At 47.6% G+C, this 24,838-nt stretch overlaps 1 protein-coding gene across 3 annotated transcripts in view; it reads right to left on the bottom strand.

Moving 5' to 3' along the window:
- LOC140393857 (metabotropic glutamate receptor 4-like) overlaps positions 1 to 24,838 on the bottom strand; it is a 1,771,763-nt gene that overhangs the window by 956,712 nt on the left and 790,213 nt on the right. For all 3 annotated transcript variants that reach the window (XM_072480390.1, XM_072480392.1, XM_072480391.1), the window contains exons 4-5: positions 9,121 to 9,256; positions 7,476 to 7,630 (exon numbers count right to left, since the gene is read on the bottom strand). In XM_072480390.1, coding sequence (XP_072336491.1) covers positions 7,476 to 7,630; positions 9,121 to 9,256 — 291 coding nt within the window. The remainder of the gene's footprint in view (positions 1 to 7,475; positions 7,631 to 9,120; positions 9,257 to 24,838) is intronic.

Genomic DNA, 24,838 nt, shown 5'->3' with positions numbered 1-24,838 from the left:
GCTAAGCTTACTTTTTAATTGTACTGGCTGCCAGGAGGCAGATGGGTTTAAAGGGCCCTGTAAAATTGACAGGCCAGAGAATGTCAAGATAAATGGATGGGAATTGGTCGGTTGGGAGGTGGGGGGGTCGGGTTGGGTCCATTTGAGGGCAGGGTGGGTCCATTTGAGGGCAGGGTGGTCAGGGAACTTTGCAAGTCGAAATGTGTTTGTCAATTTCTAGCTTTGGTTTAGATGTACACTATGAATGAAATGAATGAAAATCGCTTGTCAGGCTTCAATGAAGTTACTGTGAAAAGCCCCTAGTCGCCACATTCCGGCGCCTGTTCGGGGAGGCTGGTACGGGAATTGAACCGTGCTGCTGGCCTGCCTTAAAAGCCAGCGATTTAGCAATTGTACATCAGTTATGTTGAATTATATGCAGATGAGGAGCACTAATTGTGTTTTCACATGAGCACGTATGAAGAGATTGGTTGATTGGGGAGCTCTTTGCTTGTAATGTTTCACTCTGTAAAAAAAAATGTAGGACTGAGTGAAGATTAGCTCCAGTTCATCCCTTATTAACTGGCTTTCTGGAGTATAACATTGTATTTTAATATTGTTTTCCAGGGATAAGAAAGCATGTTGGCCACAGTGACAATGTTTCCAATGCATTAGCTTGTACATTTGACTGTGATGTGATCCTGGCAGCGAGGCCCGTTCCACATTTAATCAGGTGCACTTCACCATTGGTCCCACCGAAGCTTGTCAGGTCAGTTTGAAGAATCAGAGAGACTGGGGGCGGGATTCTCCCATTTTGAGGCTATATCCGGAGGAAGTGTCTAGTTTTACAATGAAAATGTTGGCGCCGCCCCTGCACCAATTCTCCGTGCGGTGGCGAGCTAGCTGCCGCGTCACATAAAACTCCCGGCGTTCCGGACGTAAAACGGCCGGAGAATTGCCAGGTCTGTGGCCACACGTGTGCGCCGATAACCTGCAGCGGTCGGGCCGCACAACATGGCGCCGGCCGCGCGCTGGCCTGGCCAGCCAAATAGTGTCCTCCGGGACGCCCTCCACCACTCCCCACCGAAGTTCTCCCTGCCAGCAGCACAGATCCCATTGGACTGTGGCGGATATGTGATTGTGAGGAGGGGATTGGAAGGGGCACCAGTGGTGTTGGTAAATGTGTATGCCCCAAAATGGGATGATGTTGGTTTTATGAGGTGGTTGCTGGCAGCGATCCCGGATTTGGCCACACAACAGTTGATCATGGGAGGAGATTTTAATTGTGCCCGAAAGCCAAGGGTGGATAGGTCGAGCCCCAGGTCGATGGTAGGGTACGAATGGCAAGGGAGCTGGGGTTTAAAAAAAATAAATTTAAGAATGCCCAATTCATTTTTTCCAATTAAGGGGCAATTTAGCGTTGCCAATCCACCTACCCTGCACATCTTTGGGTAGTGGGGCGAAAACGATGCAAACACGGGGAGAATGTGCAAACTCCACACGGACAGTGACCCAGTGCTGGGATCGAACCTGGGACCTCGGCGCCGTGAGGCAGCAGTGCTAACCACTGTGCCGCCCGAGCTGGGCGGTTTATGGAGGGGATGAGTATGGTGGATCCATGATGCTTTCAGAACCCACGGAAAAGGGAGTATTCCTTCATTCACACATCTGTATGTTGTATTCGAGGATTGCTTACTTCGTAGTGAGTCGGGAGATTTTGGTTGGGGTGGAGGGGGCAGAGTATGCGGGGATATTTATCTCGGACTATGCGCCCCACTGGCTGGAGATTCAGTTTAGATTGGGACGAGAGCAGAGGCCGGGGTGGATGTTTGACGCGGGGTTGTTGGCGGATGGAGGTTTTTTTTGTGATCAGGAGCGGGTGCCGATTAAGGAATATGTGGAGTTGAATCAGAATGGGGAGGTGCCATTTTTTGGGAAGCACTGAAGGCAGCGGTCCGGGGGGGGGGGAAATTATTTTGTTTAAGCATCGTGCAGGTAAGGAAAGGAGGGAGGAACATGACCGTCTCGTGAGTGAGATAGTGGAGCTGGACAGAGAATATTCGAGTGTGCCCACCCCGGAAGGATTGGCGAGGAGGAAAAGTGGGATTATGAGGGGACAGAGGGAGCATCGGGTGTCGCTCTATGCCGATGACCTCTTGCTGTATGTTTTGGATCTGCTCGAGAGGATGGGAAGGATTATGAGCCTGCTGGGGAGGTTTGGAGGGCTCTCGGGGTACAAGCTGAATGTCGGGAAAAGCGATTCCTGTGAATGAGCTGGGACAGCGGGCTAATTTAGGCAGGTTGCCATTTACGGTAGCAAGGGATAGGTTTAGGTATTTGGGGATTCAGTTAGCGAGGGAATGGACGGGACTCCATTAGTGGAACTTAACAAAACTGATGGAGGAGGCCAGGGAGACTCTAAAAGGTAGGATACACTGCACTTAACTTTGGTGGGGAGGTGGGAGGTCCCAAGTGGTGAAAATGAATATTCTGCTGAGGTTCTTTGATTATCTTTCAGGTTCTCCCGATCTTTATACCAAAGGCCTTTTTCAGGAAAGTGGACACGATCATTTCAGACTTTGTCTGGACTGGGAAAGTGGCGAGTGTGGGGATAGCCCTGCTACAGAAGCAGAGGCAGCAGGAGGGTTGGCGTTGCCGAACTTGCTTCATTATTATTGCGTGGCGAATGTGGATAAGGTGCGGCGGTGGTGGGCAGCAGAAGGGGTAGAGCGGGTTAGGATGGAGGAGGAATCTTGTAAGGGGTCTAGTTTGAGGGCTATGGTGACGGCAGCATTGCCAATGGCTCGGAGTAGGTATTCAGGGAGCCCAGTGGTGCAGTCCACGATGAAGATATGGAGTCAGGTAAGGAGGCATTTTTGGGTGGAAAGGATGTCGGTGTTAATGCTGCTGTGCGAGACTCATGGGTTTCAGCCGGAGGGGGGGGGGGGATTGATAGTGTATACAGGAGGTGGAAGGAAGTGGGGTTGGTCAAGGTGGGGGATCTGTATTTGGAGGAAGGGTTCACCAGTCTGGAAGAGCTAAGGGAGAGGGTAGAGCTGCCGAGGGCGAGTGAGTTCAGGTGTCTGCAGGTTAGGGACTTTGCACGAAAGGTCTGGAAGGGGTTCCCTAGATTGCCGGGATACACCTGCTGGAGCGACTGCTGCTTCCGGATGTGGAAGGGGAGGGAAGAATTGGGGATATATATAAGTGGTTGGGGGAGCAGGGAGGCGAGCGGGTGGTGAAGATCAAGGAGAAATGTGAAGCAGAGTTGAGAAGGGAGATCAATTGGGGAGTATGGAGTGAGGCGCTGCATAGGGTAAACGGGACCTCTCGTGCAAGGATGAGCTTGATACAGTTTAAGGTGGTGCACAGGGTGCATATGACTTGGGCAATAATGAGTGGATTCTTTCAGGGGGTAGCAGATGAGTGTGAGAGGTGTGGGCGGGGGCCAGTGAATCACATGCACATATTTTGGAGATGCAAAAAATTGGGAAGATTCAGTGTGGGAGTGTTCGTGGTCTTAACCAGGATAGTGGAGGAGGAGGTGGACCTGGATCCTTTGGTGGCGATATTTGGGGTTTCAGAGAAACCGGAGCTCATGGAGAGGAGGAAGGCTGATGTTGTGGCCTTCGCCTCTCTGATTGCACGGCGACGAATTTTGCTGAAGTTGCGGTCGACATCACCACCAGGGATAGCGGCCTGGTTGGGTGACCGGTACGACTTCCTGCGGTTAGTATGAGTTAAGGGGCTTTGCCGAGGCGTTTTAGAAAAGGTGGGGGATGTTTGTGACTGTGTTTGAGGGACTGTTCGTTTCGGGGGGGGTGGGGATGAAAAAGGGGAAAAATCAGTAAAGAGACTATAGATGAATGCTGGGAAGTATGTTTCCCGATGTGTTTAATTGCAGTAATCTGCTTTGATACATGTTTGTACTAAAATACATTTAAAAAAATTAATAAACAGCTGCAAACCGGGACTGATTTTTAAACACAATTTGGAGGAGGGATTTGCCCTGTACCAGAAGATGTTTTTGAAAGTAAAATTATGTTCCTAATCTTTAGTGTACAAGTCCCGATCTTCGGCTAGTTAGCAGCGAAGTATAACTGGATTACACTGTTAGATTCTAACTGGATCAAGACACAGGAACACCTAACAAAAAGGTGGTCTCCCACTGACTTCCCCACAGATGCTAATAGCTTGGGCAACTTTTAATGTTGTATTTTGTTTTGAAGAATAACAACAAAAATTGCACAAGACATCAAGGGTGCAATCCTCCCAAAATATTTCTCAGTGTGGCCTCCGGGGGCAAAATCAAGGTGTGATTCCATAAGACATAGGAGCAGAAGTAAGGCCATTCGGCCCATCGAGTCCACTCCACCATTCAATCATGGCTAATTTCAACTCCATTGACCCGCTCTCCCTCCATAGCCCTTAATTCCTCAAGAAATCAAGAATTTATCAACTTCTGTCTTAAAGACACTCAACGTCCCAGCCTCCACCGCCCTCTGTGGCAATGAATTCCACAGACCCACCACTCTCTGGCTGAAGAAATTTCTCCTCATCTCTGTTCTAAAGTGACTCCCTTTTATTCTAAGGCTGTGCCCCCGGGTCCTAGTCTCCCCTGCTAATGGAAACAACTTCCCTACGTCCACCCTATCTAAGCCATTCATTATCTTGTAAGATTCTATTAGATCTTCCCTCAACCTCCTAAACTCCAATGAATATAATCCCAGGATCCTCAGACGTTCATCGTATGTTAGGCCTACCATTCCTGGGATCATCCGTGTGAATCTCCGCTGGACCCACTCCAGTGCCAGTATGTCCTTCCTGAGGTGTAGGGCCCTAAAATTGCTCACAGTATTCTAAATGGGGCCTAACTAATGCTTTATAAAGCTTCAGAAGTACATCCCTGCTTTTATATTCCAAGCCTCTTGAGATGAATTACAACATTGCATTTGCTTTCTTAATTACGGACTCAACCTGCAAGTTTACCTTTAGAGAATCCTGGACTAGGACTCCCAAGTCCCTTTGCACTTCAGCATTATGAATTTTGTCACCGTTTAGAAAATAGTCCATGCCTCTATTCTTTTTTCCAAAATGCAAGACCTCGCACTTGCCCACGTTGAATTTCATCAGCCATTTCTTGGATCACTCTCCTAAACTGTCTAAATCTTTCTGCAGCCTCCCCACCTCCTCCATACTACCTGCCCCTCCACCTATCTTTGTATCATCGACAAACTTAGCCAGAATGCCCACAGTCCCGTCATCTAGATTGTTAATATATAAAGAGAACAGCTGTGGCCCCAACACTGAACCCTGCGGGACACCACTCGTCACCGGTTGCCATTCCGAAAAAGAACCTTTTATCCCAACTCTCTGCCTTCTGCCCGACAGCCAATCGCCAATCGATGTTAGTACCTTGCCTCAAATACCATGGGCCCTTATTTTACTCAGCAGTCTCCCGTGGGGCACCTTATCAAAGGCCTTTTGGACAAATTCCGGACGAATGGTTGATTCAAATCACAATCCCCCCACACAAAATTATTTTTGGAGTGCGGTGGGCTTTGCGTCAGCACAGAGAGGCGGAGCCGAAACATGCTGGGAGGCCGGCTTCACAAACATCGGAGATCTCAATGTGATAGTGAAGCCACCCCCCCAAACATCAACAGCATTGAGGCTTCAGTAACCCCCCCCCCCCCCCCCAACCAGCATCAACTCCCTCTACCCCCCCCCCCCCCCGCAACCAGCATCAACTCCCTCTACCCCCCCCCCCCCCCCCAATTAGGTCTCCCTTCAGATCCCCCACGTCTCACCAGCATCAGCCCCCCACCCCACCAAATGCTGGTACTAGAACCCCCCCCCCCCCAGTTGAGTGACATGCAGCAATGTGGTTAGCAGATTCATGCCCCCCCTTCATGCTCCCTTTCAGACTCCCCTTGGCAGTGCCAAGTTAGCATTGCCAGGGTGCCCCAGGTCGCCAGGGTGCCCCAGGTCGAAGTGTCTGCCATGTCCCCAGCCACGCAAAGGCTCCAATGACCTCTGAGCCCTTGGGTGTGGTCATCAGGCCTTGTCTCCGGTGGTGGAGACCAGCAGTGATTCCCGTTGGCGTCTCCTGCGAATACCAAGAGTATCCGGCTTTAAATTGACAAAGCATATATGCTAATCTGGTTTATGCCAGTTCGGCACCCAGCCCAAACCTGCTCATTCTATTCTCCTGGGAATTGGGGGGTACACCGCAGGCGAAGAATCCTCCCCCCCCACCCCAAAGAGTTTCAGGGGCATCTGAAGTGAGGGATCATATACATAACTAAAGTCTCCGTATTATTAAATGCATTGGTATTGTATATCAATGCAATGGTGCTCATAGAATTTACAGTGCAGAAAATTTACAGCGCAGAGGGGAGGTCATTCAGCCCATCGAGTATGTACCAGCCCTTGGAAAGAGCACCGCGCCCAATTCTACACCTCTACCCTATCCCTGTAACCCCACCTAATGGTTTTAGACACAAAGGGCAATTTATCATGGGCCAATCCACCTAACCTGCACATCTTTGGACTGTGGGAGGAAACAGGAGCACCCAGAGGAAATCCACAGACACGGAGTCTCTGATGCAGATTACACACAGACAGTGACCCAAGCCCGGAATCAAACCTGGGACCATGGAACTATGAAGCAACTGTGCTAACCACTGTACTACCATGCTGCCCCACTCTGATGTGGATAATGATCATGAGCACCTCAGCCAATTAGATGTAAAGGGGATTGCAGATCTCAGCAGCAGCTGTGTCCCAAGTACATTCGAGCCAATTGTGCACTGTGATTTTGGAAGAAGAACTCACCAAAGTGTCTTGAACAATTCAGGTGGCAATGCAATTAATTATAAATGCAAACTTACAATGTTTCTTTTACTACAAACCCCTTAAATCTCCTTCCTAGAGACTAGTTTCCTTATTGTTGATGGAATGCAGAGCGAGCGCTTGTCCTATTCCTGCCTGCCCACCACATTCACATATTTTATACAAGGATTCAGTGTCCAATAGAAAGGGTAACTACCATGGTCTGCTTGTATCCCTTCCCATGACCAGTGTTATTGAGGCTAATTGAAGAAACCCTTCATCAACCAGCTGAAATCTAGCTCCAGCTCACCGTAAAGTGAGGATCAAAGCTGGTTATTTCCTGGTCTGGGTGGATCAGTGCACAAATATATCATGTTTTTACTGTTCCATTTAATAAACTTAGCCTTGTTTTTCCTTTTGCTCAAACCCTGAAGGGTCAAAATAACTATTGAAAGTAAACTTTTGATCACAGAACTTGAATTGAGGGACAGATTGTGAATTGCAAGTGAAACGTGCAGAAATCTAACGAAAAAAGGCACGCAGATTTAAAAGAATACAAGATAAATTACTAATTTTGGTATTCATTTGCAGTCATGTCTATTGATAGGACCAGGATATAAAGAAATTGAATACCTGGGAGTACAAGGGCCAGATTCTCTCACCTTGGACTGAAACCCTCCTGGGAAGGATAGTGACAGCTCCTACAGCTACGTCTTCTTGCTGCAACACTGGTGTCACTTTGGAACCCCAACTGTCAGAACCAACCCACAGGAAGTGGCCCGTCTGATTGGCTTTTTTTGTCGCCTCCAGCACCCGCCTACACAGCCGGAAAAAGAACACAAAAGTAATTACTTTAATACTTATTTGCTGGGAGCAAAAACTATGCCCTGGGGATATGGCACAGAATTGATTTCTACACTCTGAAAACTAATTTGGTCACTGCACCTATTGTAGAACTACAATATATATTACTTGACAAGTAAGTTATGAATGATCCCTTAGGTTAAAAAGTAACATTACTGGCACTCACCGGTTTGTGATATGATTACCTCGGTGCTATTTGTTCCTTAGCAACCTCAAAAATCACTAAAATGGACATTTTCATTATTTTTTTTTTTTTTAAATATCATCCTTCAGTCTGCGGAGTAGAGGTACAAAGGAATTTGCTTCTTTTCTTTTGGGAAAGGGGATAGTTGATGAGATTTTACTTGCATATTTTGAAACGTGTTGCATGCATGAGAAATGGGGATCATTTGATTAACAGGAATCGTTTTAAACAAGCAGCTTTCAAATGATAAGAGTAGCCACAAAACGATTAGAAAGCGGTTTTAATATAGAGAATGTCTATTGCTTTTCAATACATATCACATGATATTATATTAGAAAATAGTTATGAACAAAGAGCCCTTGCAGCCCACCTCAGATCTCATTAGGAATTATACTAGAAGTCCATTTTTTGTCCATCTTTTGTGTAAAAGCTCTTAAATTTAAATTTCACTCATTTAAACTAGTGACCCTGGTTGGCTATCATTGTTTAATTTGAAGTGGTGTCCTGGATTTAACTATGAAAAGGTTCCCTGGTTTGAAGGATAAAAGTCTGAACTTCTCCAGCTTTTCCTTAACCCTTAGCACAGCTAGCATTAGGGAACTAATCTCAGCTTATCCAAGTACAAGATTTGAAATAATCTTATATTTCAGTAGCCTGCATACAGTGCTTAAGGTGCAATCGGACTAGATTTTCTGTAGCATTCATGACTTCCTTCACCGCTACTTTTCCACCCATATAACTCACCATTTTACTAAATCTCCTAGATTCCTTTTAATGTGCTATTTTATCTCTAGTCCTCGAACAGAAATATAACAACTCACAAGGAAGCTGTCAGTAACAAAGGTGAATATATTTATATTTACATGCTTAGCACAGCATCTCACTCCCAGTGCAGACCTCAATGAGGGGATAGATCTGATCAGATCCTGAGTGGGGCCCACTTTAATCCCCTGCCTTAACAAGCCCCAGGTGGCAGGCCTCCATTCCATGAATCACGGGAAGATCAATAATTGTTTCCCATGGTCCTCAAGGAAGTTACAACAACAGTGAGATGTCGGTCTTATCCAGTACTTTCCCTTTATCTCTACTAAATGCCTTCTGCCATGGTTCCATCATTTTGCATGTGGCTCATTGCTCTTGGGACTTTCTCCTCTGATTCACCTGTCTCTCTTAGTTTGCTAGTATCTACAAATTAAACCATTGAACACTGAAATTTATGCAAGTGCAGGGCTCCTTTCATCTGCCGTATCAAGACTCACCTAATGTCATCTTCATTAGCAAACAGAATGACTCCACGTGCGTTGGGGGTTTCCAGTAGCCGCTTGATAATTTTGTCAAACTCTGCCTTCTTGGGATCTCGTGGAATCTTCAGTGACTGGGCCACACAGACTCCACCTGCAGCGAGTAAGCATGAAGGAGAGAGTTACTGATTGCTCATCACACTATGCAAAATGCAATCACAGCTCTTAATATCCAGCCAATTGAAAAGTGGGACATCTACTGATTAATTGCATTGATGACTTGATTCATCAATTAAGAATAAGCAAGTGTAAAATTACTTCAGTAATCAATAGTGTCAGAAAATACAAACAACAGAAGGCCAAGGATTGTGCTTACCATAAAGAAAAGTAATTAAACACTTCACCATCAATAAAAGATAGTTTGAATCTTCAAAAGTTCTCTATTGATCACAGGAGATCCAGTAAAATAATCAAAACATTACAAAACAAATTATCCATTTGAAAAACAAATTGATGTGTATTAGGAGGGAGCGTTTGACACCCCTTTACTACCTACAACATTTACAGAGTGATTAATCAGAATTAGTCCCTATGCAGAAATTCTTCATCCCTGTTTGCACACTGAACTGGTTCATTGCTCCAGAATTTCTGGATAGCTTCGTAGCCACAATGGAAACTCATTGCAATAGATTTATACTAGTTTCAAACCAAAATGTTACTACCTGCAACTGTCCTCAATCATTTTACATTGTTTCTGAGAAACATCCGCCAAAACCCTCTGCTGCCTATTTACATAGCATTACCTCGTTCAAAGGATTTGTTCATTCAAGGTTATGAAAGCTAAATACTGCAGGTGCCAGAAATCTGCAATAATTACAGAAAGTGCTAGAAAAATTCAGCAGGTCTGGCAGCATCTGTGGAGAGAGGAACAAAGTTAATGTTTCAAAACGTAGCTCGGTTTCTCTCTCCACAGATGCTGCCAGACCTGCTGTTTTTTGTTTTCCTTGAACTCTCTGTTTTTCTTTTGGTTCATTTAACGTTCCTGGATTGTAGTACCCTCAATAACGACACGAGAGTGTAGAATGGTAAATGAAGGCTTTAATAAGCAGATAACTAGTCAGTGACCGAGACGTGTGCTTACTGAGAGCCACCTACAGGGCGTCACCTTATATACGGCTCCCTGGTGGGCAGAGTCCCCCAGGGTTCCAAACCCGGTCTTAAAGGGGCATCACCTACATGGTGTTAAGGGTACAGTAACCATTCACCATTTATGAGAATAACTCACTAGCATTGATTTGTACCCAAACATCAAGGCACAGAATGCTCTAAAATCACCTCCAATGCAGAGTAACTGAGATATCCAGGGTTTGAATAAATGTTTCGCTCGATTTCTTATCTTTATATTTCTAACTGGGACCAGGCTATACTTAACCAAAGTCAATCTCAGTGTACTCATATTTTTAGCTTCTCTCCCCACAAGTTCAGAAGGTCAAAGCAGATGGAATGGCCTTCCCAATGGGTATATTCCTGCTTCATCTCAGAAGGTAGAAGAGCACCAGAAACAACAGGCTCCATTGGTGTGACTGATCTTGGCTTGCTTTGTGCCAGTTTTCACATTCTGCCTTTGTTAATGATCCACCCACTTTGTTAATGGACCATTAATCATCCATGGATCAAAAATGGTAACGGCAAAAAGGGGAAATAAAGGGATAAACAGGAGGGACCCTTACAGTGGAATAACAACTTAGTGAGACTTATACTTCGGTATAAACATAAAGGGGTAGATTTGCAATGCTCGACATCCATAATAATCTAATCATAATTTTACTGTTAAGTCCTTTCTCTTTGCAAAATTAAGCATTTTTTAATCTTTAAAAAAATGAGGGATTGTGGTGAACACTGTGCTGGCTTTGTATTTTCTACTAGGTACAAAGCACTTGGAACCATAGGCTGACAAGACAGTAACTGTTGATTGACAAGTAAAATAATGTGCAGCAGTTGATACTGAAGTGTAAGCCGCTTTGGGCAATCAGTCACAGGAATTGAGACTACAACAAATAGGATGCCTCACTGATCAAGTGTTTCAAAATGCCTGTGAAAACATTTTCATTGCAAGACGATGGTGTTCTTACTCAAGTGTAATAATTCAAACATGAATTTTAAATCGTCCAGGTTATATGAGAAAAAAGTGCAGTCGTGAAATTATATATGACAAAAGTATTTGGAGTATTTTTGTTAAATTATTCTTTAAGATGTGGCACGGCTGTAATTTATTGCCCTTTTTTAAAAAGATTGTGCCAAAGTGATCATACAAAATAATGGCTATCTGTGTCCAGGTTCGAATGGTCATTGACTTGGAGGTGACAGTGATCCCATGCACCTTCTGTCTTTGTTCCTTCTAGGTGGGACGCTGATGGGCTTGGAGTTACTGCCATCATCTTGGCAACTTGCTGCAGTGCAACTTGTGGACCGTACACACCCTAGCCACAGTACATTGATGTTGGGGGGGCAAGACCAGTTAGGCCACCGAATAGAGTGTTTTGTTCTGAACAGTGTTGAGCTACTTGACTCCAGCTGAAACAACACACATCCAGGTAAGTGGAGATTTTTCCATCATTGCACAGCTGACATGTCCTTGGTTTATGGTAGAGCTTTGGAGTGTCAGATGGTGAGCCAATAAGCCTGGAATATCCGGCTTCTGATCTTTTCCAGTAGCCTCAGCATTTATCTGGCTGTTCTAGTTGACTTGGGGCAGCACAGTGGTTAGCATTGCTGCCTAACAGCGCCAAGGACCCAGGTTCGATTCTGGCCTTGGGTGACTGCATGTGTGGAGTTTTCACATTCTCCCCGTGTCTGCGTGTGTTTCCTCCGGGTGCTCCAATTTTCCCCCACAGTCCAAAGATGACCAGGTAGGGTGGATTGGCCATGCTAAATTGTCTCTTAATGTCCAAAGATGTTCAGGTTAGATAGGGTTACGGAGATAGTTTGGGGGAGTGGGTTGAGAAAGGGTGCTCTTTCAGATGATCAGTGCAGTCTCAGTGGGCTGAATGGCATTCTTTTGCACTGTAGGGACAGGGTGTCCGTGCCAGAACTATGGTTCTGGTCAATGGTGACTCTCAAGATGTTGAAAATGGGGCAACACTCAGTGATGGTAACATTGTTCAATGTCATGGGAAGATAGTTAGGCAGTGTTTTGCCTAGCACTTGTGTGGCACAAATATAATCTGCCCCTTTCAAGCTCAACTTTAAGAACATAGACCATGCACCCCTCAAGGCTCCTCTGTCATTCAATATGATCATGGCTGATCTTTTGCCTCAACTCCACTTTCCCACCAGCTCACAATAGCTCTTGATTCCCTAGGAAATCCAAAATCGATCTCAGCCTTGAATGTACTCATCAAAGAGCATGCACGACATTCAGGGTTAGATAATTGCAAAGATTCACAACCTTCAGTGTGAAGGAATTGGCAGCTCCAAGCTTTTCTGTTGTGAAATGTTGTAGAGAGCACAGAAAAGCACAACTATTCCTAGACCCTGACTGATGCATACCGTAGTACATCAGCTGATCTGCCCAGATACCTGAAGTGTATCTTCATCATGACCTGTTCAATCACATATCGGCTGGGGATATGGCATTTGTGGAAGCGCTGTTGGGCTTCAATGGTCATGTTCCTGATGAGTGGCGTCAGTCAATTTTGAAGTGGGTATCCATCACCGATCTTTAAGTCAGCTCCCATGTCCAATGAGATAATGGAGGGTGAATTACTGCAAGCTCTGAAACACCTGAATAAATATCCTTTTGCTGCACATTAATGGAGTGTAAATCCCGTCAGTTGATGAATGTTCATAGTTGTTCTGTGAGTGTCCAGATTGCCATGTGTGCACAGTGAATGACACCCGGCGTGTGTGGGAAGCCACCCAGAGCAGCAAAACCCAAGCACTTGCTCATGTCGACTGACATCATCACTGGCAAAGTTAACATAATTTCCACCCAGGCAAAAAAGGCAGCGGTTTTATAAATTGTGGTTAACCAAATGGAACATCTTGGACATGTCTGTGGCAGAGTGTGGGAAGAACTGTAAGCAAAAAGGTTGAGGGCAGCGGCGACTTTCAGAGTGCTTGAATACCCTGGTGACCAACAACAACAAAAAAACAAATTATCAAATGACCCCAACAGAAGAAAAATTGATGCGATTTTACTTGAACAATCAAACCGCAATCAACATAAATTAAACACAAATTAACTGGCAAATTTTAGTCACAATTAACCTATAAATTGCATTTTAAATAACAGATACAACAATGATGGTCACAGATTTTCTGGGCTGTCTACTTAGTATATATGGCAACAAATCCACCCGCAAATTCCATCATATTTCTAAAAATCTTCGGGCCGAATTGCAGATCCATTTCTTCACACAGGATTTAGCCTCTAATTTCCATCCAGCAGCAGCTTTAGTCCACCTGAGTTCTCCATGGGTACAGTTTTCATCAAAAGGAAGATATCAGCTCTGTTCCTAGATTCAGTTGCTTTGGGCTTGCTTTGCAACTCTACGACCACCTCCTCTCTTCACAGCCTGCCTGTACTGCTGAGATCGTCTCATAGCCCTGTCCTTTATCTGATTTCAACCAGTTTCTGTTTCCCTGGTGTTATAACCTGCCTGCTTACCATTGGCTGGGGACTAATGACAATCCCACAATCCTGTGGGAGTATGAGCTTCCCCAATGAGGGGGGCGGAGAAACCATTAGTAAACTCCAAGTATAAATAAAGCTGGACAGTTTAGGAACCAGCAGGAAGGAGTGTGCAGCAAGGGAAGTTGCTGCTGCTGTTATATATATGTTATTGTAAATAAATGTTATTACTTTGTATCCTTAAACTCGTGCTGGATTCTTCATGGCCCTTACAAAACTGGCGACGAGGATTAAAGTGAATAGCTGTCTACACTGCTGAAGCCACCTCCCTGGATTTTTGTTGGGTACAGGTTGGAAGCTGTTTTCTATTACACCATGCCTCTGTACGGACGTTTGGATGTTTTTGATGCTGCGCTGGAAAGCTGGAACCAGTACGCACAACGGATGCGTTACTATTTCCGGGCAAACAATATCACCGAAAACGAGCGCCAGGTGGTCATATTGCTCAATGCTGCGGCCCGCATACTTTTGGGGTGATTAGGAGCCTTACGTACCCAGCTGCGCCAGACACCAAAACGTTTGATGAACTTGTGAATATAGTGGGGAAACATTTTAACCCAACCCCGTCCACGATAGTCCAGCATTACCGGTTTAATACCGCTGAGAGGACCCCTGGAGAATCCCTTGCCGATTTTCTATCCAGGCTATGCAGGATTGTGGAGTACTGTGACTATGGTGAGACCTTGTCAGAAATGTTACGCGACTGTTTGGTTTGCGGTATTAACAATGTGGCCACCCAGAGAAAGTTGTTTGCTGAGCCAACATTGACTTTTCAACAGGCCATTCAAATAGTATTGTCCCGAGAGAGCGCAGAACGAGGAGTGCAGGAGCTACAGGGAATGGAAGTGCATGCCTTGGGACGCAACCCCTTCCGTCCGAAAACGTCCCCCCGCGCTCCTGCGGTTCCTTGAGCGAGGCGACGTCCGGACCGACGCCAGTGGCCGTCGGACATTCCTCCCCGAAGGGAGCCTTCTCCAGAACCAATGGATGAGGAGCCACGTCCGTGACAAACTTGTAGGCGCCGACCCTGTCACGGACACCGGTCCTGGGGGCACCAGAGGCGCCGTCGTTCCGACCGAAACTGGGACCAGCCCAGTGGCCGTAACTGGGACCAGCCCAGGGGCCATACCTTCCATGTGGATGAACCTGCGGCGACTACTCCTGAGGACGTGGAGACGGAGGACGACTGCCTGCAGCTGCATTGTGTGACAGCTCCCCGTGTGGCCCCCATTAAGGTGACAGTACGGGTCAATGGTCACCCGCTTGAGATGGAGTTGGACACTGGCGCAGCGGTCTCCGTGATCGCCCAGAGGACATTCGACCGCATCAAGCAGGGTATACAGACCCTTACATTAACCGACTCACAGGCCAGGTTGGCCACCTACACGGGGGAACCACTGGACATTGCAGGAACTACAATGACCCCTGTTGTTTATGGATGCCAGGAGGGACGTTACTCACCTATCGTGGTGCGCTGCCATGGGCCCAGCCTGTTGGGTCGGGACTGGTTGCGCCATTTGCGGTTGCAATGGCAGCACATCCTCCAAAAAGTTTCTGAAGGGTTGACTGAGGTGCTAGGACGATACCCAGATGTATGCCAGCCTGGTTTGGGGAAAATAAAAGGGGCCGTAGCCCGTATCTAAGTCGAACCAGGAGCCACGCCGCGCTATTTCCGGGCGCGCCCGGTGCCTTACGCCTTGCTCGAGAAGGTAGAAGGGGAGCTCACTCGTTTGGAGAGTTTGGGTATTACCAGGCCCATCTGTTTTGCTTACTGGGCAGCACCAATTGTACCTGTAATGAAGCCAGATGCCACAGTTCGATTGTGTGGCGACTATAAACTTACAGTGAATACGGCTTCCCGACTCAACCAATATCCAATGCCTCGCATAGAGGATCTCTACGCGAAGCTTGCAGGTGGACTCGCATTCACAAAATTAGATATGAGTGACGCCTACCTGCAGTTGGAGTTGGACCATGCCTCCCGACCATATGTAACGATTAATACACACGGGGGCCTGTATGAATATACACGGTTGCCCTTTGGAGTATCCTCTGCCTGTGCTACTTTTCAACGTGTTATGGAGGGCATTTTGAGAGGTTTACCACGTGTTGCTGTCTACTTAGATGACGTTTTGATTACAGGGGCGTCAGAGCAGGAACATTTGGAAAATCTGGAGGCTGTCCTTAGACGCTTTTTGGAGGCTGGAGTCCATTTACGTCGCACAAAGTGCGTATTTCAGGCAAAGGACGTAGTCTACCTGGGTTATTGGGTGGACCGCGAAGGTTTGCACCGCGTCGCAGAGAAGGTGCGTGCGATTCAACAGGCTCCTGCCCCGACTGACACTTTGCATCTTCGTTCTTTTCTCGGTCTCGTAAACTATTACGGGAAGTTCCTCCCCAATCTGGCAACTACGCTGTCCCCGTTGCACCTTCTGCTAAAGAAAAATCACACCTGGGTTTGGGGTCAGCCGCAAGAAACTGCTTTCCGGCGGGTAAAGCAACAATTGTCGTCGTCTGGGTTACTAACCCACTATGATCCTGGAAAGCCTTTGCTCGTCACATGTGATGCATCCCCGTATGGTATTGGGGCCGTCCTGTTCCACAAGATAGAGAACGGTGCCGAGCGACCGATAGCTTTCGCCTCCCGCACATTGACTGAAGCGGAGAAAAAGTACGCGCAGATCGAGAAGGAGGGCCCGGCAGTGGTTTTTGCGGTGAAATACTTCCACCAGTACGTGTATGGCCGCCATTTCACTATCGTGACTGATCATAAGCCTCTGCTGGGACTTTTCAGAGAGGATAAGCCAATACCGTCCATTGCTTCCGCACGGATCCAGCGCTGGGCTTTGTTGCTTGCTGCATAGGAGTATTCTCTGGAGCACAAACCAGGAACGCAGATAGCAAATGCCGACGCACTGAGCCGATTGCCTTTATCGACCGACCCCATGTCGACCCCCACGACCGGTGAGATGGCTGCAACCATATATTTTATGGACACCTTGCCTGTCACGGCATCACAGATCCGTGAGTGGACCCAGACGGAGCCAGTCCTGTCAAAGGTTCGGCACATAGTCCTGTATGGTGGGCAGCATAGACAGCTCCCAGGCAAGTTGCGGGCATTTTCCTCCAAGCTGTCAGAATTCAGCGTGGAAGACGGCATCCTCTTGTGGGGGACGCGGGTGATTGTCCCGGAAAAAGGCCAGGAGCTGATACTAAGAGACTTGCACAATGGGCATCTAGGTGTGACCAAAATGAAAATGTTGGCCCGGAGTTATGTCTGGTGGCCAGGCCACGACACCGACTTTGAGAAGGTGGCCCAAAACTGCTCCATTTGCCAGGAGCATCAGAAGCTTCCGCTGGCCGCGCCCCTACATCACTGGGGATGGCCAGGGCGGCCTTGGGCGCGCTTGCATGCAGATTTCGCAGGCCCTTTTCAAGGATCCATGTTCCTTCTATTAATCGACGCCCAGTCTAAATGGCTAGAGGTGCATAAGATGCAGGGGACAGCGTCCTGCGCAACAATTGAAAAGATGTGTTTGTCCTTTAGCATGCATGGCCTCCCCGAGGTGCTGGTCACGGATAACAGCACTCCATTCACGAGTGAGGAGTTTGCAAGGTTCATGAAGATGAACGGCATACGCCATATCCGCACTACCCCTTACCACCCGGCTTCAAATGGGTTGGCAGAGCGCGCAGTGCAGACATTCAAAAGAGGACTAAAGAAGCAGTCTTCCGGGTCAATGGACACGAGACTGGCTCGCTTTTTGTTTATATATAGGACCACCCCCCATGCGGTGACTGGGGTAGCTCCCGCAGAACTCCTAATAGGCCGGAGACTTCGTACCCGCCTTAGTATGGTTTTTCCGGACCATGGCGCATAAGTACACCACACACAAGAATGGCAGGGACAGGGATTTTCTCGGCATCGGCCGATTCGGCAGTTTGCGCCCGGTGACCCAGTTCGTTCGGAATTTTGCTGGTTGTGCCCAGTGGGTTCCTGGCGTAATCTTTCGCCAAACGGGCCCTATATCTTACCAGGTGCAAGCCCAGGGTCGTCTCCAGCGCAAACATGTAGACCACGTTCGGTCCAGAAGACTATCCCCTCAAAAGATTCCCCGCCCCCGGAGCTCATTTCTACAGACGCAGAGACCTGAGACAAAGGAATGTAGTCCTCACAATCTTCCACTGGTGCCTCACTCGAAGCCTGCGCAGGTCGTTACAACACCGAATGGAGATAGAGACGCTGACATGATGGAGGCAGCAGACTCTGACTCCGAGATGGAGACACAGGACGCATCAGAGGGGGAATCCTCGGGTCCACGGGCCGTGGATGTACAACCGTTACGCCGTTCATCACGGAAGCGCCGGTCTCCGTCTCGTTACACGCCGCCTGATTCAGCGCCGCGTGCAAATGGTGTCCGGCCTGCGGCAAAATGAGTCCGACGCCCTCCTTCGCCAGGGTCTTCGGTGGATTCCTTGGACTTTGGGGGGGAGGGATGTTATAACCTGCCTGCTTACCATTGGCTGGGGACTAATGACAATCCCACAATCCTGTGGGAGTATGAGCTTCCCCAATGAGGGGGCGGAAGAACCATTAGTAAACTCCAAGTATAAATAAAGCTGGCCAGTTTAGGAACCAGCAGGAAGAAGTGTGCAGCAAGGGAAGTTGCTGCTGCTGTTATATATATGTTATTGTAAATAAATGTTATTACTTTGTATCCTTAAACTCGTTCTGGATTCTTCGTGGCCCTTACAAAACCTGGTAACCCGAGATCACAGCCCATTTCCCAGAAATTTAGTTTGTCTTTCAGTTTGGGGTGTTTTTTAAAAAAAATAAAGCTTTAAGACCACAGTCGGTGAACTAAACCAAACATTTGGCAAGCCATTTGCAGATACTAATCTGCGCCTGTTTCCCCACTGTTATAACCCCCATGAGACCCACTGGGATGACCCAATTAATCTCATGAGCCTCGTGGAATACGAGCTCCCCCACTGAGGCGGAGGCCCATCAGTGGGATAGTTAACTCTGGACATTAAAAGCCGGCTCAGGTAGGAGCCAAGCTACAGATTAATCCCTGATGGCACTGTTTCTTGTATATACGTTACCTTGGTAATAAGTCATTTGTTTTAACTCTCCTTTCCGGACTCCTCTGTGACTACTAAACCCACCAATCCTGTGAATCCTGGATTCAATCAGAATAGCCACTGGTTAACACATGGTCGCTTGTTCCATCAGGCAACAGGTGTTCTTCTAATGAGCTGCAGATGTTTTCCATTATCTGATTACAACATCCTTTGAATTCTAAAAAAATTGTCTTCAGACATGACAAAGAAATTCAGCCTCTGCCTGTTGATGTTGATTTGTAGATATTGCCTCCTGTGAGCTGCACCTCTCTACTGCCATCCTTGTAATGAATTTACAGGCCAGTGATGAGCAGGTTTCTGCTGTTTCTAGCACTCATGTTTGTCATGTTGATCCTCAACTGAAGTCCAATCTAAGGCAGCATAAGCAGTACCTATCTTGATGTGATACCGCTAAGTTCTAAACTGTAGAAAGTAACTGCTCAGCAGAAGTGCCGCAAACAACTATTTCCCACTAGCAGGTCAGAAACCCACTGGTCATACTTACCTCATATTTATTCAGCCCCTCACTGCCACGGGCAGCACAGTAGCACAGGTTTGATTCCCGGTTTAAATCACTATCGGTGCGGAGTCTGCACGTTTTCCCCCGTGTCAGCATGGTTTCCTCCGAGTGCTCCGGTTTCCTTCCACAAGCCCCAAAAGACATGCTTGTTAGGTGAATTGGACATTCTGAATTCTCCCTCTGCGTACCTGAACAGGCGCCGGAGTGGTGATTAGGGGCTTCTCACAGTAACTTCATTGCAGTATTAATATAAGCCTACTTGTGATAGTAAAGATTATTATTATTACTATTCACTGTGCTTTGACCAGCAGGTTTCAGCATGCTTGAAGCTAAAGTTAAACGGGTCTGAAAAATAGTGTGTTCTCTCAAATTGGGAAATTAACATATTCTAATTGGTAACGAGTCTCTCTCAAGGGATTACATTCGTGCAGTCAAACATGCTCAAGTTAAATGGTGAGTTGGACCCGGCCTCCTGACAAGCTGATTTTTCTCCCAGTTTTGTTCTCCTCCCTCCGCCCACCGTCCAGTTAAAAATTCAGCCCTTTGTCTGGTTGCTAGCCCAGATTTAGTGCTCCAGCCCCTGGTGTGGAGCTTGAACCTACAACACTGAGAGTGTAACACTGAGCTGTGGCTGGCACTCTGTATAATATAACTGGATATGCTTAGTGGGGTTTAGATATTTTATTAAATTTCATACAAAGGCTTTAACTAAACAAATGTCAACAAATATAGTGTGCAAAATGTAAATAACACACAGTGTATACTGAACACCAAACTGCTTTTGAAAAGATCACCCTACACTTCTGGCATATCCAAGAAAAGATAAGGAACAAAAGAAGGAATCATTATGTCAAACTTGCAGCAGCAACAAATAAATCACTGAAGTTAGGATACTGTAGTTTGGAAATGCTTATTTTAAGCATAACTAGCATAACAGATGGATTTTTTTCCTTTAAGGACACAGCTTCTAAGCTAGAAAATCAGATAATCTGTTTTTCATTTATTGTATTTGCGCTGCTGCTCCCTGTAATTCAAAAATACACCAAAAATTCATTGCAGCAACAAAACGCTTCGACTAAATGCTGTGGCGCTGCAAATTTGAACGAGATACAATTGAAGTCAGCTACCTGTGCAACAATCATTCAGGTTCAGGGTACTTGACCTCAAGATTAGCTTCTGCCTGAACTGGGATTCAATCCATGCTACACAAGTGCCTGCGGTAGCACCAGATCAAATTGGACCGCTGGATCCATTTATTTACTACCAACGATCTGTGATCATCAGTCACAATGCCAGAGGTCGCTCTTTGGTACCAAGAAGAATGAAGACTGGCTAGCTCTGACACCAGCTCCGGAGGTAAACAGAATCTGGGAGGGGACATGAAGGCAATCGGTGGGGTGGGGTTTGTGAGTGTCAGCCTATAAATTAAAAATTCCACCTGTCTCCGTATTGAAGGTAAATTAAAAATTTGCCTTTCTGGTGTCAGCCTACAATTATTCTGTTTAAGGCCTGCAAGCTTTGATGCCTATGCCACCTGAGAATATTGGTCACAACATGTGTATTGTATGTTGCCATTATTGGCTAACACATTTTGGAAAGTGAACCTCAAAACAGGCATTCGGCCTCCCAAAATCCGTGTGCAAAAGGCCTTGTGTGTTTTTTGGACCATTGGCCTAGAAAGTTTCCAAACTAAGTTACTGAGAAATCCAAATGATAGACTTGCTATCTGGCTGACAATAGGCTACATATCCTATCAAAGTAGGGATACAATGAACAAACGAACATACAAAATTGAGAGACTAGAAAAGACCAGCTGGTCCACCAAGCTTGCTGCATGCCTAGGATGCCCAGACCATCATGATAATGGGGATTCCTTGGCTGGAATTCTCCAGCCGTTGGGATTCTCTTTTCCTGCTGGCAGTGCAGCCCCTCCATGGGTTTCCCGGCAACCTGGAGTGGATTTCATGGAAAATCCCATTGACAAGCAGCAGGAAGAGAGAATCTCACCGCCAGTGGACAGTGCACTGCCAAGAACCACTTGCCTGGGGAACAGAGAATCCACCCCCCTTATCTGCCCCACCCTCTCATCCCCTTTAGGCAACCAGTTAACATCCTGGGAATGACAAAATAAACACAGTACCCATAATGAAGTTTAGGAAACCTCTAGAAAATTCCTCTCTGGCCCTCTTCAGGCAGTCAAAAGTAGGAGACCACATGGGCCATACATATATTAACTGTTTGTCCACTTACATTCTGGCTGGTGCAGAGAGAGGTCCAGAACTCATGCAGAGAATCAGCACCTACCACACAATATGTGGATGGACTGGATTCTCCAATCCACCATCCGCATGTTTCTTGGCGGTACATTGTTTGCTACTGGCGAGATTCACTACTCCACCTCTTGATAATGGAATTTCCCAATGAACGTACCCCACACTGCCAGGAGCTCCATATTCAGTGGTGTGCTGCCGACAGGAACAGAGAATACCAAAGGCCAGGAATTGCGGCCCACATTTCACGTGTACATGAACAACACCCAATGTTTCTCTGCTGAATGCTGCCCTTTCTATTGGAATCTTGGCATGGAGTTTATCAATCATACAAGATGGTAGTAAAATCATGAATAGCGCTCTTTTAGCAGTAACTCAGACCTTGATTCTCAAGTTGACCACAAATTTTCAAATTTCAAACTATTAGGGCAGGACATTCTGGCCCCTTCTGCCGACAGGATCTTCTAGTCACGCCAGAGTCGACCACCGCCGTGGGTTTCCTGATGGCAGGATGGACGAGCCATTCAAATTGCCATTTAATTGGTGGGGCTGGAAATTCCCACTGGTGGCCAAGAGTGAGTCGCCACGGGAAGCCCGCTCCGGATATTCGGGCGGGAGGGGGGCGGTGGGTGGGCTGGAAAATTTTGGCCTTAAGAATTTGCCTATGAACTCTCTGAGGATCTTCTACAAATGTTCTTCCGTAAAACCCTTATTGACCTGTGTGATTGCAATTTGCACAAACATGGATCATAAAGTTGGGAGAAGATTTATTTTAAATTTTATTAAAACTATAGCTACAAAAATTATGTAATTAACAATCCTCAGGTACAATTAGAGAATTTATTCCTTTCACAGGCTAAAAGGTAGGGGGTGGGATTCTCCCACCCCACGCCGGGTCGGAGAATCGCCGGAGGGCGGCGTGAATCCCGCCCCTGCCGGCTGCTGAATTCTCCGGCGCCGTGGTTTTGGCGGGGGCGGGAAATACGCCACGCTGGTCGGGGGACGTTGGCAGCAGCCCCCCTGGCGATTCTCCAGCCCGCGATGGGCCGAGTGGCCGCCGTTTTCGGCCGGTCCTGCCGGCGTAAATCACAACAGGTCCTTACCGGCGGGACCTGGCTCCATGGGCGGCCTGCAGAGTCCTCGGGGGGGGGGGGATTTGGCCCCATGGGGGTGCCCCCACAGTGGCCTGGCCTGCGATCGGGGCCCACTCATCCGCGGTCAGGCCTGAGCCATGGGGGCACTCTTTCCCTCCGCACCGGCCACTGTCAACCTCCGCCATGGCCGGTGCGGAGAAGAACCCCCCTGCGCATGCGCTGGGATGACGCCAGCATACCCTGGTGCTCCCGCGCATGCGCCAACTCGCGCTGGCCGGCGGAGGCCCTTCGCCGTCGATTGGCGTGGCGCCAAGCCCTTCCGCACCGGCTGGCGTGGCGCCAAACACTCTGGCGTCGGCCTTGCCCGTGAAGGTTTGGAGGATTCCGCCCCATCTCTGGCCACTTCTCGGCGCCAGAGAGGCCCGCCCCACCGCTTCGCGGAGAATGCCGCCCAGGGAGCTGGATTCTCCATTATTGGGACTATGTCCCCACACCAGCGTCAAAATGTTAGGGGCTGGTTTAGCTCACTGGGCTAAATCGCTGGCTTTTAAAGCAGACCAAGGCAGACCAGCAGCACAGTTCAATTCCCGTACCAGCCTCCCCGAACAGGCGCCGGAATGTGGCGACTAGGGGCTTTTCACAGTAACTTCATTAAAGCCTACTCGTGACAATAAGCGATTTTCATGGAGGAGTTTCACGCCAGAAAAACTGGCATGAAAGGACCACTAATTCCTAGCCCTGCAAGGGGCAAGCAGGGACCCAGAGTAAAAAATTTTACCCAGAGTAAAATTGCTGCAGATATGGGCCCCCACACCTGCGGCCTCCAGCTGCCACGCCGTGCTGCATGGCGTACTCGGACCACGGAAATAGACCCCTCGATCGGTCGTACGTGTGACCCTGAAACCCCGCACAAGCAATCCCCGGCCACCTATAAGGACCCACCTGGCCTCCGATCCACCCACCCCCGACTAGGGTGGCCGCAGACTGAGTCCGCAGTCGCCAGGCGAGTATCCCGACCGGCTGAAACACATTAGTTCCATGCCGTCGGGACTTCGGCCGGTCAGGGGCGGAGGATGGCGGAGCAGGCCTCTGGCAATGGTCCCAGGTGACCCGATGGTGACCCGGCACTGGTCCCGATTTCTTGTGGGAACATTGATTCTCCACCTCTGCGCCGGCTGCAATTTTGGCGCGAGGGTGCGGACCATGCTGCTAAAACCAAAAGTTGCAAATGCCATGTGGGTTAATCTGATAGAAAAGGAATGGATGATAACTATCTGATTAACAAGGGGATTAAAGGTCAACATTTGCTAATCAATGGGGCAGTGTCAGGAGTATTTAATTGTTATTTTAAAAATTCATCTCATTCACTGCAAATTTTACTTTTGGGAATCACTCATTTTCACCCAATCTGCCTCACGTGTGACTCCAGCCCCACACTATGTATGGAGTTTTCCACCCCACCCTGCCCTACAGCATATCTCTGCATGGGTTTCCTCCGGCTGCTCCAGTTTTCCTCCCACAAGTCCAGAAAGACGTGCTTGTTAGGTAATTTGGACATTCTGAATTGTCCCTCAGTGTACCTGAGCAGGAGCCGGAGTGTGGCGACTAGGGACTTTACACAGTAACTTCATTGCAGTGTTAATATAAACCTACTTGTGACAATAAAGGTTGTTAAAAAGATTATTCTTATTATTGTTTTACGGTGGCAGTGATGTACCACCATTGGCCGGATCTACCAGTCCCTCGGCAGTCAATAGATTTTCCCGATTTTCCAGGACCGGTTGGGTGGGGCTACAGGGTGAGGGCAGGGGAGTGGGAGCTGAGTGGAGTGCTCTCACAGAGGGTCAGTGCTTACTAGATGGGCCAAATGGCCTCCTTCTGCGCTGTAGGGATTCTATGATCTCATTTGTTTTTAGATGTAACTTGAAGCAGACTAGCAATCAAAAAAGGCAGCGCACCACCAGCTTCTCAGAGCAACAACCGGCAAACATTAGACAATAAATATGATCATACCATCATCGGCTCACCCAAAGAG

This window comes from Scyliorhinus torazame, chromosome 17, assembly GCF_047496885.1.
Source record: "Scyliorhinus torazame isolate Kashiwa2021f chromosome 17, sScyTor2.1, whole genome shotgun sequence".
Classification (NCBI taxonomy): domain Eukaryota; kingdom Metazoa; phylum Chordata; class Chondrichthyes; order Carcharhiniformes; family Scyliorhinidae; genus Scyliorhinus; species Scyliorhinus torazame.
The sequence above is the reverse complement of the archived record's forward strand: the minus strand, read 5'-3'. Positions and strand labels throughout refer to the sequence as shown.